This window comes from Gossypium arboreum, chromosome 4 (genome assembly GCF_025698485.1).
Source record: "Gossypium arboreum isolate Shixiya-1 chromosome 4, ASM2569848v2, whole genome shotgun sequence".
In the NCBI taxonomy this organism is placed as follows: Eukaryota; Viridiplantae; Streptophyta; class Magnoliopsida; order Malvales; family Malvaceae; genus Gossypium; species Gossypium arboreum.
Window position 1 is genome coordinate 113,684,626 of NC_069073.1, and position 18,492 is coordinate 113,703,117.

The 18,492-nt window shown below is 33.6% G+C and overlaps 2 protein-coding genes across 3 annotated transcripts; both read left to right on the forward strand.

Annotated features, from left to right (window-relative positions):
• Positions 1 to 6,906: 6,906 nt before the first annotated feature.
• On the forward strand, positions 6,907 to 16,342 carry LOC108457773 (inactive leucine-rich repeat receptor-like protein kinase CORYNE). 2 transcript variants are annotated; one of them, XR_008281249.1, is made up of 4 exons: positions 6,907 to 8,748; positions 9,195 to 9,511; positions 15,152 to 15,281; positions 15,568 to 16,342. XR_008281249.1 is itself a non-coding variant. In XM_053026513.1 (3 exons), the coding sequence occupies exons 2-3, from the start codon at positions 7,880 to 7,882 to the stop codon at positions 9,502 to 9,504; spliced, it is 1,179 nt and encodes a 392-aa protein (XP_052882473.1). In that variant the 5' UTR covers positions 6,912 to 7,090; positions 7,484 to 7,879; the 3' UTR covers positions 9,505 to 9,700. The 2 variants fall into 2 exon arrangements, 1 of the variants encoding a protein (XP_052882473.1); XM_053026513.1 differs by lacking the exons at positions 15,152 to 15,281; positions 15,568 to 16,342 and having other exon boundaries at positions 6,912 to 7,090; positions 7,484 to 8,748; positions 9,195 to 9,700.
• On the forward strand, positions 16,099 to 16,937 carry LOC108459335 (light-regulated protein, chloroplastic-like). The gene is made up of 3 exons (XM_017758690.2): positions 16,099 to 16,343; positions 16,444 to 16,605; positions 16,715 to 16,937. The coding sequence occupies exons 1-3, from the start codon at positions 16,180 to 16,182 to the stop codon at positions 16,788 to 16,790; spliced, it is 402 nt and encodes a 133-aa protein (XP_017614179.1). The 5' UTR covers positions 16,099 to 16,179; the 3' UTR covers positions 16,791 to 16,937.
• Positions 16,938 to 18,492: the final 1,555 nt, after the last annotated feature.

The window sequence follows — 18,492 nt, forward strand, 5'->3', positions numbered from 1 at the left end:
TTCTTTTTAATTTCATGCTAGCCAAATTCTTCATAGACCCCTAGTAGCCTATTATTTTCATTTATTTCACATTTCAACCCCTAAATTTACACATTTCTCAATTTAATCCCTAATATGCATTTTTACCAAAAATAACTTTACAAAACATGTTAATCTATCATTTATCTTCCATTTTTCATCATCAACCATCACAAAACTCATGGTTTCATCAATGGCATTTTACAAAATCATTAACAATTTCACTAATTAGGGCATGGGCTAGTTAGAACACAAAGCAACGATCACAAAAGCATAGAAATCATTAAAAATTGAGCTCAATACATACCTTAATCAAGCTATATGATAGCCGAACCCTAATTGTAACATCCTAAATTAGTGCCTATTTAGAACAGTGGTTTCGGGACCACAAATTTGACACAGTAAAATTTGTTTTTTTTACATTTTTATGGTCTGAAATTCCACGGGATGATTTTATGAAAATTTCGTTCGAAAATTTTGACGTTTGGGCACTCAATTTGGTCAAAAGGACTAAATTGTAAAAAGCACAAAACTTGAGTTCTAGAAGCTAGAGGTGTCTAATTGCTATGAAATTTTAAATTGGAAGTCCTAAAATGATAATTATACCATTGGTTAATTTTTTTGACAAAAATGGACATGAAATAGGTGAAATAGAATATTTTTAAGTTAAGGGCATTTTGGTCATTTAGTAATTAAAATGAATTAAAAACAAAATTAAAAGTCAATTTTTGTCCATCTTCTACCCCATGGCCGAAACTTGCATGGAGAAGACATAGTTAGGGTTTTTCAAGCTTTCAAGCTTGATTGTAAGTCTGTTCTAGCCCCGTTTTTAATGATTTTTACGTTTTTGAAATCCTCGTAACAAGATCTATCTATTTCTACCATTTATTTGAGCTAGGGTTGATATTTAAAAATTTACCCATGTATTACATGCATGTATTTTGATATCTAATGGTAGAAAATGAATGTTGGGTGTTAAATAAACAACTTTTGCTAAGTGATTTTAGGTGAAAATGCTTAAAAGGACTAAATCATAAAAGGTATAAAATTTGTCATAAAAGTGTGTTTTAGTGGAAATTGGGGACTTCTATAGTTATGAAAATGATTCGAATAGGCTTAAAGTATAAAGAAATTGAATGAAAATCATTTTACGAGTATTGAGGCAAAAGTGCAAATATGTGAAAGTTAGTGGTCAAAATTTAAAAGTATGATTTTTGGACCCATATGAATAATGTGACTAATTAGTAAGCTAAATGTGATATTATAGATTAAGAAAAATGAGATTCGGGCATAGATTGGAAATAAATGAGATTATGGACTAAATCGAAATAAATAGCCATGCTCGCTTTTAAGGTAAGTTTGTATGTCAATAATAATGAAATAATATCATTTTTTATGCTTGAACTTAAATTGATGTGTCAACATTATGGGGTGAATATTTCTATAGTTGGTATGATGATTGTATTATGTGACAAATGTCTAAATGTTATTATGAACAATGTTATGATTGTTTCATGAATATAAGAATGGTGAATTTGTAAGCATGAATGATATTACGGTCGTTATCCATGACGATACGAAAAAGTACGATGAAGATACTATGTGCAATGAGGAAAATCCTGTTTGAACCTTAAGAATAGTTTTGGATACAAGTGACATGTCACTAGGAATTAAGAAATCCGAGCTCGTTGAGTGGTCCGAGTTCATGATATATGTGAGAATCTGAACTTGTTGAGTGGCCCAAGTTCATGATATATGTAGCACCTGAGCACATTGAGTGGTCCGAGTTCATTATGGATACAAGCATCCGAGCTCGTTGAGTGGTCCGAGTTCATAATGGATGTGATACACGTAACATCCGAGCTCGTTGAGAGGTCCGAATTCATTATGGATGTGTTACATGTTATAAGGTAGCTTTGGCTACGTATGTTTATGTGGCACCTATGTGCAATTTTCTGTGTATCCAATAGTATTGTAAGTGTTCAACAGGTATTATAATGAATGATGCAATGAAAGTCCTGAGATGGGCATGATAATGAAGGTAAAGTTATTCGATATGCTACGGATATGTGCAGGTACGTATGCTATACTCATGAGTAATGCTTTGTTACAGGATGATATATGACGAAAAGGTATATTTACGTATATGTATATGAATATTTGATTAATGAGCTAGAATGCTTGAATGATGAATAATCTTGGTGATTATGTTATTATGCCATCATATGATAGTTATCATGCCATCATATGATAGTTATCATGATATTGCACTAAAATAGTTTTGGACATCAGCAGTTGTTTGATTTCGAAAATCCACCAAAAATTTTGGAAATTTAATTATAGACTGAATAAGATATGAGATTAAAGCTTATTGAATCTAGTTTCACATAGAAGAAATGATGTAAGTAAAAGAGTTTCATATCATGAGATATTTGAACTTTTGTGAGACAGAGTCAGAGTGCTTTTGGGCTCCCTTGTCTCAACTTTGGAAAATCACTAAAAATTGTACAAAAATGATTATGGGTTAGAATTTATATTACTAAATCCTTAATGAGTCTATTTTCAAGAGAAACATACAAGAACATTAATCAAATCCTGTACTAAAAGATAATCAATTTTTAGTAAAGAAGAGTTGAAGCTATCAAACAGTAGAACAGGGGTAAATTTAAAGAATAAATTGTACTTATTGGCTACACCAAAAATTTTGAAAATTTTATGGTAAGAATATATATGAGTATAGTTTTCGATAAAATTAACAGATCTTAATTTGGAGTTTTGTAGCTCAAGATATTAATAATTTAGTGACTATGAATCGAGTTGACAGCTTAATTGGAATTTGAGCAAATAGTGGAATTGTGTGCAATTTCAATTGTGTTACCATGAGAACATGTTGATAAAATTTCTTATTATTTTCATATGGACTTACTAAGCTATAAAGCTTACTCTCTTTCCATTTATTTAGTGTTGACAGGTTAGCTCGGGGTTGGAGATCGTCGGAGTCAATATCACACTATCAAGCTATCACTTTCGGGGTATTGGTGAATCTTAAACGTCTTTAAGTGAGTGGCATGTATAGGGACTTAGTTATTGATATGTGTTCATATGATTTGGCCAAGATGTTAGCTTATATTAGTATATTGTATATAGCCATGAAATGTGGCTTATGATGGTCATGGCTTGTAAGCCTATTTATCCAAGTTATGTATTGATGCCTTATGATGTGGTCATATGATTATATTTGTTTGATATGCATGGTTAGTATTACGGTATGTATGATTGATAAATGTCTTATGACCAAACGAAGTGGTCATAATCAGAGAATAAAAGTGTGATATGGCAATAAGTCAATAATGCTTGAACATGAAATTGATGTGGAATGACTTAGGCAAACATGGTATAAGTCTATAAGTGATGATTAAAATAACATGTTCAATTGATAAACCGTAATTTATACATGTTTTTATCCCATGCTTAGCACATTTATGGATGGTTTCTCCTTATATTTGGTGAATTCAATGCTTCTAATTCTTTAATTTCGTGTTTTATACTTAGGTGAGCATAGAAGAGTAAAAATAGCAAGAAACGGGCCGAAAACGGAGAAAATAGACCCACATGGGAAATCAACATGGCCTGGACTTCCTCACACGGACGTGTCACACGGCCGTGTCCCTTTGGCAGGATCGAAGCACGACTTACATCGGTAGACTACATGCCCGTGCCTATTCAACAGCCTTGACCACGGGCTGGAGTAATCGCACACGGGCGTGTCACACTGGCGTGTCCCTGCCGAGCCCAAGTATAAACCTATTTGGAAAAGGCCAATTTTGAGGGCTCTTGGGCATTCTAAAGCCTATTTAAACACCTGAGGAGGCACTTAGGAAGGGGGACGCAGAGGAGGAGGCAAGGAATTACTCAAGGGAAGCCGATTGGTCCATCTCAGAAGCCGAATTCATCATTAAGACTGAAGATCTCCCTTCACTTTCCATTCAGGGTTTTTGGGTTTTCTTTATGTTTTGTATTCATTATTCTTCTGAGATGTTTTCTTTTATAATTATGAACTAAACCCCCTAAATACCTAAGGGGAATGAAACCTAAGATGGATCTTGTTATTATTATCTGAATTGTATGATAAATATTTGACTTGTTCTTAATTATGTGTTCTTAATTCTCGTTTTAATATTCCAGGATATTGATTCGAGTTAATGCTCTTATTCAGAGGAGGAATAGACCTTGTCTAAGAGTAAATTTTTCATAATTAAGCGGAGTTGATTGCATGCCTAGAGATAGGGTGATAAGATTTTGTCGGATTAGGGTGAAACTTAATAAGGGGATCCATAGATCGAGTTAATGCAACACTAGGTGTTAATTAGAAAGAGATTTCAATTAATCAACCTAGGGTTAGACGTTATTAGTCTCAAGAGAGATAATAATATAACTTAGGGATTTCTACGGATCAAGTCAAATGAATAAATCGTCTGATTCAGAGTCAAATAACAAATGAAGTCTAGGTGGATTTTTCCTTGGGTATTGTCTTAATCAATCGAATTTTCCCAAAAGCTGTTCCCCAATTTCTCTCTGTGCACTCTTAGTTTAGTTAATTAATTTAGATAAACAAATCCCTTAATTTTTAGGCTAGATAATAAAAAGAAAGTAATTACTAGTACTCTTGGTTCCTTTGGGTTCGACAATCCAGTCTTGCTAAATCTATACTACTGTTTGATAGGCATACTTACCTTTATCGTGATAATAGTTAGTTTCAAGAATGCTTAATTATAAATTTTTAAAATCTGTCGCGAATATCACGTACCAGTCATCGAGTTCCTAAGATGGCGGCAGAATACGTTACGTACACCCAAACTATTGTATCACTCGGTTTGATCCGTGCATCTCAATCATTGCAAAAAAAAAATCAATAGCACTTTGGCATGCCAAATGTTGCGATTGGCAAAAAATTAGGTTGAGACGCATTTTTGAATTCTAAAATCTACATATGGCATCCATACAAACTGTAGTACGAATTTATAAATTTTAGTATATGTCTAATATTTAATTTCAAATGTTGGAATAAATATGATATAACTTTAAATTTCATAAACCAACCTCCTCTTCGGATTGTTGACCTAAAGCTAGCCGGATATCCTCGAGCTTGGTTGGTATACTTGTGTGTCTTACACGATTGTTCCACCTATTCAAATAATATGTTATTTCAAAATTAAAATAATGAAAAAAATCTTATGATAATGATATTATCAAACGAATTTTATCATATTACGGGTGGGAATTCATAAGAGAGTCCACTCGAGGTCGTAAAAATGGTAGTCGATACCATGCCCACTTTTGCAGAAGGAACATGCAATCCCTGATTTTAACTTTTTTTGGTTTTGTCACTCGTCATATTTCTTGGTATAATGTCACCAGCACCGTTGATCCCCAACTAAGTCATCTTGCTTCTTTCAAGTCAACTATTAGTAGTAGCCACATTAAATGTACTAGATTTTGATATTTATCTGGCAAAAGCAGATCCCCGATCAACCTCAAGATAAATGCGTGTGCGAATTGTTCTTTTTCAACGTCAGTCGCAAAAGCCTCGATATATTTGAAGTTGTCCTCCAACCACCCCATCTTGATCCAACTACCTTTAAACTTGTTCGGCACTTTCCTTAGTAGTTGCTCACATGTTGCATTTTAATCTGCACTTACCACTGGCCCCGTAACGACTTCCTCATTGACCGGTAGACTGAGTTGTAAACCAACGTCATTGAGTATAATTATACACTCATAATAAGTAAGATGAAATGTGTGCGTCCCTGGTCTCTATCTTTCCACTAAAGCACTAATAAGTAAGGGATCCAATTTAGTCCCCCCTCCCCCGAGCATGCGAGCCACGTATAAGAATCATGTATCTCGCAAGTGTCCATGAATGGCAACCGATGCACTCATACTTAAATTGTGTATGTATGTCTCCAAAATCCAATCTTCGAATTGAGTATATAAACATAAAAAATTAATAATGTTAACAACATAATAATTAACTAATTAAAATTAAATAATTTAACAATATTTTCTTACCATTTGTAATTGAACGTAAGAGATATGCTTGTCATCCAAACGAATAAGTTGATTTGTCATTTTACAAATATGGTTGGTGAGGTATAGCCATTGGAATTGTGACCGTTAGGGAAATGCTATTGTTGCCTTAAAAATGCGTCTTACAGGGCGCATTTTCATTTCTCTCTCCTAAAACAACGTACCTCGGTAAATATAAAAAAAAACATTATTTACTTAACTATTAAAAAAATTCAGCATATTTCATTAATTTTCCGCATAATAATATTATTAATATATTATAGTTCTTTAATTTGAAATTTTATAAAAAAAAAATGATCTAAATCTCAAATGTTGTTATAGGTAAATAATAACCACATCTCTATTACATCAAAGATTTTAACAGACAAATGTAAATGTTATTGAAAGGATTGATTGTATATTTTTAAGAGAGTTAAAATAAAATTTTATCATTTTGATAACTTGTCTTTTAAAATTTTAAAGGACTAAATTAAAATTTTATAATAATCGGAGTTTAAAATGTAATTTACTATATACTCATTTAAAATAATATAAAATTTAACATTTTAGGGTGGAGCCCCAGGACCCGCGGTGACCATAATTACCAATTTTAAAGGAGGTGACAAGTTCATGGGCCAAATGTGAAATTAAGCTAAAACAATATTACATTCCATAAGAAAAAAAAAACTGTAAAAAGAAAAAGGAAAAAGCAAACCATAATGCACAAATTCCCAGCCACTGCTAAAGCCACTGATCCATTGCCTGCCAGCTAATCTCCCAACCCAACCAACGCTCACGATCCTCCCTTGTACTTTGTCCCTCACTCACTCACACACTTCGATGTCTTGCTTTTGTTTTAGCCTCGTGATACCGATGCTTCCGCCTGCGTGGCACCCGTCCCCACCCCCACGCTTTGCCTTTGCTCTTTCTTTCTCTAAGGCGGGAAGGCCATGCCAAACCTTGCCCCCTAATTTAGTATTACAGTGAAAACAAACAAAACCAAAAGGTGTTTTTTTTCTTACACAGATTTTGTTTACAATTATACTATTCATGAATGGAAACAGTTAGTGCTTGATTTGTTTTCTTATGATGTTTTGAAACCTAACAATTATTGATCAACAAAATCGAAAAAAAAAAAAAAGAAAAAGAAAACGAAAGCTTGCTTACTCTGTCACTGGGAATTAGAAAAAGAAAAGCTTTGTAGTTATGTTTTCAGAGGGAAAATAAAATCTGGGTTTTCATTTTTTTTTCCTGTAAAATTCAATATCTGAAAGTTTTACTTTTCTCTGTCAAATGTGTGAGACATCTCTTGTTATCTTATCTGTTGCTTAAGTTGGGAGCATATTTTTTTTGAAAAGAAAATTTTTGTTTGAAATTTGAAGATTCGATTCGTTTGAAGTTTCAGGTGAAGGAACAAAAATAAAAACGCAGTGACGAATTTATTCTTTGCGTCTTTCTTTATAAGATTTGCTCGCCAAAGTTGAAGTCCTCTGGAGGGTTTTCTTGTCATTTTCGTCCAAAAAAGTTGGACACTAAAGAGAGTCCTCCAGTTTTTGAATTAGAAAAATTGAAGCTTTTTTCTTTGGTATTAGTGCAGGGTAAGTAAATTTAAGTTCCTTTGAGTTCCGTCCTGTTTTTGTAAGATGCTGAAGAAACGTGGAGCATCATTATGGGGTTTTGGATATTGGGTTATGGTGGTGGCTCTGAAGCTTTAAGATAAGCAGCAAGAACGGTCCTTGTATGTGCATTTGTCTCATATTCTCTGCTTTTCTTTCTTTTTTTTTTTTTTGCTTCCATGGCGAAAATGAGGGGTTGCATAGTCACTGTGGCTTTACTCTTGCTGCTACTTCTTTGCTTACACCAAACACCTGTAGAGTGCAAAGAAAGACTCATTAGACAACTGTCTTCTCGGCCTTCTTCAGCTACAAAGCCTCAAGAATTCAAGATTGGGTTCAAAAGGGTAATTCTCAGCATTGTGCTGGGAATTTTAACTGGATTGATTGGAGCTATTCTTTTTGCTTTATTGATCAAAATTGCTGTTCAGTACATCAATCAAACCCCATTCCTTAAAGGTCCTGTTATATTTTCTCCCAAAATATCTTCCAAGACTCTCCAATCAGCCCTTGCAAATGAAAACCAGTTGCTAGGTTCAAGCTCCAACGGGAAGTACTATAAGACGGTTCTTGATAACGGGCTCACTGTTGCAGCCAAAGTGCTTGAACCCTTTGACAGTGGTTCCCCGGAGATGCAGAGCAAGTCGGTGAAGAGAAGGATACAACAAGAACTGGAGGTTCTTGCTAGTTTGAGGCACAGGCATTTGAGGAGTTTAAGAGCTTATGTTCGTGAATCTGATAGGTTTTCTTTGGTTTATGATTATATGCCCATGGGGAGCCTTGAGGATGCAATGAATGGAGTTAGGGAAAATCACCTGGAGCTTAGATGGGATGTTAGGCTTAGGATTGCTGTTGGGGTGATTAAGGGTCTTCAATATCTTCACTTCACTTGCGTCCCTCAGATTTTGCACTACAACTTGAAGCCCACAAATGTGATGTTAGATGCTGAATTTGAACCAAGGTTGGCTGATTGTGGATTGGCTAAGCTCATGCCAAATATAGATAGGGCAACTTCTGGTTACTGTGCTCCTGAGTGTTTACAGAACTGCAGGTACTCAAAAGTATTCCGCCATTAATTAAAGCTTACTGCATCTTTTCTTCTATAAGGATTATCTTTAACAGGCATCTGGTAATAGTATCTTTAGGCTTTATTAATAACCCGGAGTTCATTGCAGATGATTTTTCACTTTGGGACTAAATTTTAAACAACTGAGAGTAGAGATATATTGGTCTCATTCATAGATCTTATGGTTTTCTAGTCTTCTCCTGGAACCAGTGCTCTTTTGTTTTTTTCTGGCAAACATGTTGCAGTAAATTGGAAGCAAGATATCCCAATTGGGATTGGACTATGCTGTTGGTTTTCTATTTTTACCACGCTTTAATGTGCTTCAATGTTTTGTTACCTGAACATCATTAATTACTGATACTATTTATAATGACACATATTGGATTAAACCTCATGGTGGTTCTAACAAAGATGGATAATTTCACCAACAGGTATACAGATAAGAGTGATATCTTTAGCTTTGGGATGATATTGGGTGTCCTGTTGACTGGCAGATATCCCACTGATTCATTTTTCCGGGAAGCAGTGAGTGGAGGGAGTTTAGGACAGTGGCTCCGACATTTACAGCAGGCAGGGGAAGCACACGAAGCTTTAGATAAAAGTATTCTTGGGGAAGAAGTAGAGGAAGATGAGATGCTGATGGCAGTGAGAATTGCTGTTGTCTGCCTATCGGATTTGCCTGATGATAGGCCTTCCAGTGATGAGCTTGTAACCATGTTAACCCAGCTGCATAGTTTCTAATGGAAATGTAAGTATGTTGATACTTGATATATATGTTCAAGCCTTTGCATATTCTAGGAATTGGATATTTTTGGTCTATAAGTTACTTTCACTCTAACCTTTTTGCAATTTGTCAAGGACCAAACACTTTGCTCTTTGTGCAGCATTGGTTCCTTGTGTTCTGTTCAAGTCTTAGTGATTATTTTTCCATCACAAACTTGGCTTGCAGCATAGTATGCAAAGAAATTTCTGGTACATGCATTGACTATTTGAACTGATAACCATGGGAGACATCTTCATTATTGTGTTCTTAAACAACTAATCATGGTGGGGTTTTCTCAGTTGTCATTTTGTTGGGAAAACCTTTTCGAAAATCACGGATGCTTTTGCTATATCAATCAACATGTTATAGTAGTTTTTTTCATGGGTTTTTAGAGGATAGGATTGAGATTCAGCTTTTCATCACAAAGACCTCATATCTATTGTTGGTTGAAAATGTTTCCTAAGTAAACAGTATGGTCTAGTACTCAACTAATCAACTTGTTCATCATCCTGCTAAGGAATTGAACTTGTAGTTAACAAAGAAGTATTTCGAGTTTTGCCTTCATTTTGGATTTCAAGCATATGGTTGAATAGCATTTTGGGGAAAGTACAATGAAAGGGTTTGGAGGTTAGGTAGGATATTGACTTTTCTTTGCAGTGATGAGAGCTCTAGTTGACAGATTTGCATGGCGACAGCAGTTGAAGTAGGGGAAAATAAAGTTAAAACAAACTTTATCTATGGTTTCAGCTTCTAAATGAATCATATTTTATCTGTAATAATACTTTATGGTTTGGACTTTGGAGGGGATGATAGCTGGCATTGGATTAGACTAGAGATTAGATGAGTGTGGAAATAGTTAGGGAAATCATTCAAAAGGGTAATATCATGCACAGGGAACTTGAAAAAAAAGCAAAAGAATGTGGTGGGGGGAAGTTAGAGACAGGGAGGTCATGCACAGGCACCTGCATGCTTCAATTGGATGATTGATATATTTACTTTTAACAGATATAAGGGATGGGATGGTATAGTGAGGCAAATCACACAGTCAAGATGTATCCCCTTACAGCTGTGTATTATATATTACTTTACACACACATACATACATATATGGATATATATAGATATATATATATATCCTAGTCCTTGCAGAAACATCTGTACACTGCCCTTCTTTTCCAAGATTAAAAAGTTTCTTAAAAGAATAATAGGCCAACAATGTGGCTCGCCTTATAGCTTTTGTAAAAGTAATTTCTTTAAAGAAAAGTAGCAAAGCTTTAATCTGCATAATTTAGAGCAATTAATTAATTGTTGTTGACGGTGCTTTTAAAAGCATAATTGATGTGCAAGTATCAAATAAGCTTTTCAATTTGTTTTGCAAAAAATTATTGACCGGTTTGTTTTGTAAAAAAATAGTTTAACTCAATAGAAAATGTCTTTTTTAAAATAAAAATTCATTTTCAAAAGCATAAATTAAAATTTTAAAAAATTTATCTTTGACGTGATTTTCATATAAAAATTAATTTAAATCAGTTAAATATTATTATATTTATAATATTTTTTATATTTTAATTTTTAAAATATCTTGAAATATTTATCCAAAATATTATAAATTTTAATATTATTAAAATACATATTTGTATTTAATAATTATAATAAATAATTAATGTAATTTATTATTTTAACAAAATTGTTTAATATTACAATTTTATTTTAATTATAAAATTTAATATTAATAATATTTTAATTTTTAAATAATATTCTTAATATTTTTATTTAAAATGTTTTATTTTAATCATAGAAATATAGTTATTAATTTATAAATATTTTAACAATAAATTTGTATATTTATTCAAATCCTTTTTAACTTGATTCATCCTTTCAATTTCAATGTACTATATACTTCGCTAAATTAGCATAATGTACTAAATTTCTTTTAATTAGGCCTTTAGGTTGTTTTTAGGAGAGAGAAAGTGAAAGAGTTAGGTTTTTTTTTACTTTTTAGGGTTAAGATTTTTTGAGAGTTTTAGATTTTTTAGGGTTTAGAGTATTTTAAAAGTGTTCAGGGTTTTTGATTGAAACGGTAGAAATTTTTAGATAGTTTTTAGGTGTTGAAAATTTGATAACGCGCTTCAACATATATATATTTCATATGTCGTGACGGGATAGGGCCATCACCTGAGGAACCCATCGTGGGGAAATCTAATTTTCGAGTAATTATGTTTGACATGATTAGGGGTGGAAGTCTTACTCGGCGGCCGTGATGCGGTCACGGGTTGGACTATAACCGGGGCCCAGGTGATAGTTGTTACACGGTCAAGAGGTCAAGCATTTTGGATACCCGCAAATTATACCTTATAAATACCATATATAAAATTGATGTCATAATCATACGGAAAAACTTTGGGGATTTCCATTGTAATCAACGTAAATTTTTTTCTCTATTTCCAAGTAGCTAGTATCTTTAACCTTTCATTCTTGTCCGAAGGTTGACACCGAGGTGACACAAAATGGCTCTCAGGTGGAGAGCGGATATTCCAGCACAATATAGTTCAAACTTTGGTCCACGTGGCAGTGGCTGTAGTTATTACTAGGTTGTTTAATAATGACAGTCGTTGTCGCACCGAAATAAGCATCACTTTTACTACACCACAACAACCGCTCCCTGTCTAAGAGTCCCTTTGCGTCCATCACGGTGTTGGTTTTCGAATAAGAATGAAGATTAAAGGTATCGACTGTTTGGAAACAGAGAAAAAAATTACGCCAATTCTAACGGGAAGCCCTAGAGTTTTTTCGTATAATTATGCCCTCAGACTTTTGTTTGGTATTTTTAGGGCAACATTTTCGAGTATCCGAAAAGTTTGAGCTCATTGCTGCGTAATGACGGTCAATTGGCTCCCCTGTTATACCCTGACCCATGACCGCATAACAGTCGTCAATTGAAACCTTCACGTCGACTTCCATCCTTGGCCGTAGAAAGAAAAATCAACCCATAACTGATTTTCCTAGGATAGGCTTCAGAGACAATGATCCCATCTCAGTATAATATATGAAATGTGTGTGGCTCGGAGCGATATCGCATCATCGAAGACTTTTTATTTCAGCTTCAGTACCTGTATTCGCTGCAACGGTAATCAAAGATGAGTCAGATCCATCAACATTGGTGAACTCGACGTATAACTCAATAACAACATTTTCACTTGATATGTGTGATAAAAATAACCGTCTTGAGATGCATTTCACTAATCACATCGAATAGCTCATACTTATAGGGGTCACTGGAAACAAGAAATCTACATTGCAACCTCATAATTCTTCCCTAGGTCGATCCTCTGATTTCCCTCCTAATTTTGGTCTGTAGCTCACGCATTTGAATGATACTATTGAACGCAACTCCATGGACTTTGCTCCTAAAAACACCTCCCCGACCACTGTATTACAGATTTACTATCGTAGTATATAATGGATTTCACTCGTCGACTCATTTCAATATCGATCACGAATTGGATGAACAAACGTAAAAAAATTAAGTAGAAAGTTATCCAAATGAGTACACACAACTCTCACAACACAAGGTTCTTCTGTTTGATATTTACTTGATACGTGTCTATGTTATGAAAATTACCCCATTTTTATAAGAGAATTATGTAGGGAGAAAGAGAATACGTGCTTTGAATTTCGTTTGCGAATGTACACATTCGTTGCATATTGTATTGTGCAAATAATTTCTAGAACGCATTCAGAAGTCATATAATTTCATCACGTCTGTGCTCCTAAGAGATTTTGCGTTGTATAACGTGCTCTACAGGTATATGAAAAGGTACTTTCACTCTTAGAAGAAAGGAAATTTGGTAGAGAAAGCTCATCCAACTGGGCATTCTAAAGAGATTTTGTGAAAAGCCTGATGTTTCGAATAATTCGGACACTTTAAACACGTTTAGAATATGTTCATCACTCCTGTAGCACGCTTTCAAGGTTTTTCTTTGCAAACAGACTCTTCCCTACGGCTATAAAAGGGCTCACACATATCAAGCTTTATCATCCCTAAATCATATAATTTCTCCCCAGTCATCCCCATTCTTCCACTATAAACCATTTCTCAGTTTTAAAAATTTCGGTTGCTAAAATTATTTGGTTTACGTCCGAGGTATACTTAAGTCGTTGGTGATGCGATATAGCTTCAAGCCGCATACATTTTATATATCATGTCGAGATGGGATCATTGCCTCTGAAGCCTATCTTAGGGAAGTCAGTTATGAGTTGATTTTGCTTTCTATGGTCAAGGGTGAAAGTCGACGTGGATGTATTAATCAATAGTCGTTATGCGGTTATGGATCAAGGTATAACGGGGGAGTTAGTTGACGGCCATTACGCGATAACGAGTTCAAACTTTTTGGGTACCCAAAAATGTTACCCTAAAAATACCATACAGAAGCTTGATGGCATAATCATACGAAAAAACTCTAGGGTTTCCCGTTATAATTGGCGTAATTTTTTTCTCCGTTTCCAGACAGTTGAGACTTAAACCTTCTTTCTTATTTGCAGGCTAGCACCATGATGGATGCAATAGGACTTTCAGGCAAGGAGCGATTGTTGCAGTGCAGTAAAGGTGTTGCTCTTTTCGGGGCGACGACGATTTTCGTTATTAAATAACTCATTAATAACTACAACCGCTGCTGCACCGACCCAAGTTTGACCTCTACTGTGCCAAAACATTCGCTCTCCACCTGATAGCCTTTTGTGTCCACCTTGGTGTTAGCCTTCGGACAAGAATGAAAGGTTAAAGATCTTGGAAATAGAGAAAAAAATTATGTTGATTACAATGAAAATCTCTAGAGTTTTTCTGTGTGATTATAGCCTTAATCTTATGTATGGTATTTATAAGGCATCATTTGCGGTATGCAAAATGCTTGACCTCCTGACTGCGTAATAACTGTCATCAACACCCTCAGTTATACTCGAACCCGTGACTGCATCACGGCCACCGATTGGGACCTCCATCTAGTCTTCCACCGCTGGTTGTATCAAGCATTATTACCCTAAAATCAGATTTCCTTACGATGGGTTCCTCAGGTGATGATCCTATCCCGCCATGACATATGAAATGCATGTGTGCTGAGACATGTTATCACATCCCCAACCCCTCAAAACTACTTAAGGACTTACACCATTTCAGTCGAAAACCTTGAATACTATCAAAATACCCAAAAAACCCTAACCTTACAAAAATAAAAAGCCCTAATTCTTATCATCTGTGTAGAAAGTGCGCCCAACTAGATACACTTTCATTTTATCTCTCCTAAAAACGATCTATTTCAGTAATTAAATTTTAAAACGGCTCAAATGCCAAATTTAAAAAATTAGCATATTCAGCTAATTTAGCCACAAATGGACCTAAATTTTTAAATTTAAAAAGTAGAGAGATCAAATTCTAAAAATAAAAATATGAAAATTAAATTTCAAATATACAAAATTATAAAATTTTGAGCAAATTGTAACTTTTAAATTTATACACTATAATTTAGTCAAAAATAAATTATTAACTCAACCAAGCATGAGTAAAAACCATACTATTTATATAAAAAAATTTGAAAAATTCAAGTAATATGGTATTTAATTATTTGACAGGGTAAAAACAAGAAGAAGTTCCCACAGCAAGAATTCCAAAGTCTTACCATGCACCGGGAGTAGAGAAACATTCAGATTCTACATCCGAAGGCAGGGTTTTTCTAGACTCAGCTGTCAACATCGGATATGGGTATGTATTTGACATTTGTGTGTCAGTTTTTATAAGGTTTTTATTTTATTTTATTTTATGTATTTGGATGATTTTTGGAAGTTAAATTCGTATATTTGAGTGCAAGATATGAATACTTCAAGAAAATTTTATTATATACATTTCCCAATTCATCTAATTTTGATGTTATTTATCCGTTCTTCGATTCTCTATTATTCTTTTGTATTTTCGGGAGATATCTTTATTATTTAAATATGTATCGGATACGAATATTTTATCTTTAATCGAGTATAATATAATTTTGCAGAAGCAGAGCAAAGCAAGAGAAAAGCTGAAGAGGAGGAAACTAGACCGAGCATTAGAGTCAGTTCAACTCCACGTCCTCGGGCAGTCATATCTAGTATGGTGATTCTAAATGAAACTTACAAGACTACAAGTAAATAAAATGGAAAGAATTATTCTGTTCTTAAAACTCCAATTGCAGACAACAAACCAATCCACAAGCTAAGATCAGCAAAGATTTTGAGCCGAGGGTCAGTGTTGGGCTAACCCCTTAACCCATTTTTGAGGGTTTAAATCTATACCAACAACCGTGAGCCATTAAATTTTCCTGCTTAAACGGGTTTAAATTTGAAGCATAAGTTGCTATCTGTCGAGTTCTAAGCTGGGGTTGTTTTCAATAATCAATGACAAAATACTTGGGCGTTTTTATAGTAAAAGAAAATCTAAGCAAATGAGCTGATTGGAGAACTCTAGAGACACCACCACCTCAAACTAGATAATGTTCACCTTATCCACTCCATTTTTAAAATATCTTCCCATCAACCTTATCTACTATTCATATGCCATTAATAAATTCAGCTGGTTTTTACACTTAATTTTCGTACTTGCAGCGTCACACACGATCCCGTACCAAAAAATGCAGGCAGCCTTGAGCTTGGCACCTTCACCTCTCTCCATAGTTACAACTACAAAACCCTTTCCGCCATGTAAATCCATGCTAAAATTGCAGACTCCAAGAGGTTTCAAAGCAACACCTGTTGGACAGGATAACTCCACAGTTGATTACAGCTCCACGGCCTCGTAAGTATAACTTTACACTGACTCAACCGGCTTTTTTATTAACCAGGGTGATCATCTGTGTCCTGCATCGACTTGCTTTTTTTTGTTGTTGTTGTTGCAGAGTATTTCCAGCTGAGGCATGCGATACACTTGGAGGAGAAGCCTGTGATGTTGAGATGTTCCCTGAAGTGAAGCTAAAGCCAGATCAAACACAAAGCAATAAGGGTAAGAAAGGTTCAGAGCAGGTTGACAGAGAATACTTGGAGTACAACAGTCCCAAGACGTAAGATGATGATGATCTCGAATTTTGCACTTTCATTTCATTTATTTCCATTAATAATATATATATATATATATATATATATATATATGATACTTGATGAATATTTCAGGGTGTTCATAGGAGAGGCTTGTGATGATCTTGGAGGAGAATTCTGTGAGCCTGAGTATCAGAAAGGAGTTCAATGATTTTACCAGATAAACCTCAAAACAGTAACTGCAAATAAATAATGGGGTGGTCACCTTCTTTGTAACCTGCATACTGCCTTGTGTTTCTTGTGTAATAGTCTAAATTTTAAGCTATTTATCAACTGTTATTTTTCCAGCAGATCAAAATGGTATTAGTCTATATATCACTAAAGGATATCTATATGGTAAAGACTATTGGTTGAGGTCCCTCGTTAGATTTTGAAGTATGTTGTTTGCTTTGAAACAGTCATAGAATCATTTGAACTTGATTTGTAGATTCCATAAAAATGAATTTACTGCCTTTCCTAAATTAATCATATAACGTTTTAAAAATTTGAAAATTTCTAAATTGGAATTTTAGAATTTCAAGTACCTAGAATAAGATATATGTAACTTGTATTTTTTTATATCCTTTAAAATTCAATACTCTATGAAGTCTTAGCATGTGGAGGGGTTGTACCCTCCACACCTTGTTAGGATTTTTTAGTGGAAGCTTGTTGGGTATTTTTCTTAAAAGTAAGCTCCTCTGAATTGAGCTCCCTCTCCATCTGCTAGTTTGTCAAGATCGTTAATCAGCATCTCTGAGTTCATCACTATGGCATTAATGTTTCCACAAATGTCTTTGTTTCATGATTTAAGGAGTTTTTTTTTCCAAACAACTTCAAAGTGATTATCAACTAATCTCATTTAACTTAAATAAATGGAGATAAGCGATATAATTTTAAATAAACGAATACTTAATAAAATTTTAAAATTCTTAACAAATATAAATTGAGTATAAATAAGTTTAAAAATAAACAAAGGAACATAAATAGAAGTTCCTTCATTTAAACTCGGTTCATTTATCATCCTAATTTCATAATGTCTAGATGAGTGGAACCATAATAAACTGAAGAGTTTGTATATGGTCTAATTTGGTCTCATGAACTATGATGTTCATTTATGCAAAACATTCATATCATCATTTGAATTAGACGTGTTTGAAAGTATGATTTTCAATGTATTTTAATTTGAAATTGAAATAAATAAACTTGTGCTATTTCATTGGAGCATCTATCCAATAATTGTATACTTAATTTTTAAATTATTCAATATTTATGGAATATTGTTCCTTTTAGTATATACAGTTAATCCTCTCTATAACAACTTCATTTGCTTGTCAAGATTTTACTTGTTGTAGAGAGTTTATTGTTACACACTTATAACAACATACTATTATAGAGAGATAATTGTTGTAAGCCTATAACAGAATCTATATCGTGAATTTTTATCAAATGAAAAACTGAAAATTATGCTTTAAAGAAGAAAGGGAATCAAATCAACAAAATTAAAATACGATAGCAAGTGCATGCATTATTAGTTTTATGCATATTTTATTTTGCATTCCTTCATATGATTAACTATGATGTTAATAAATTTAACAAATTCAATTAATCAATACGGTTTATCAAATTAAATTAATTAATTTATAATGAGCTAATAAAATTCAAATAATCAATTTACTAACTTATGAGGTTCTAAATTCATAGTCGAATATTTAAGTAGAGAATTATTTTATTTAATAAAATAATATTAATAGAATTTTCTTTTGAAATTTAAACATTTTATTTAATTAATATTTTAATTAAGATCTTTTATTTAATAAATTATAATTAATAGGCTTGATAACTATAAATTTAATTAAAATTTTAAACAATATATT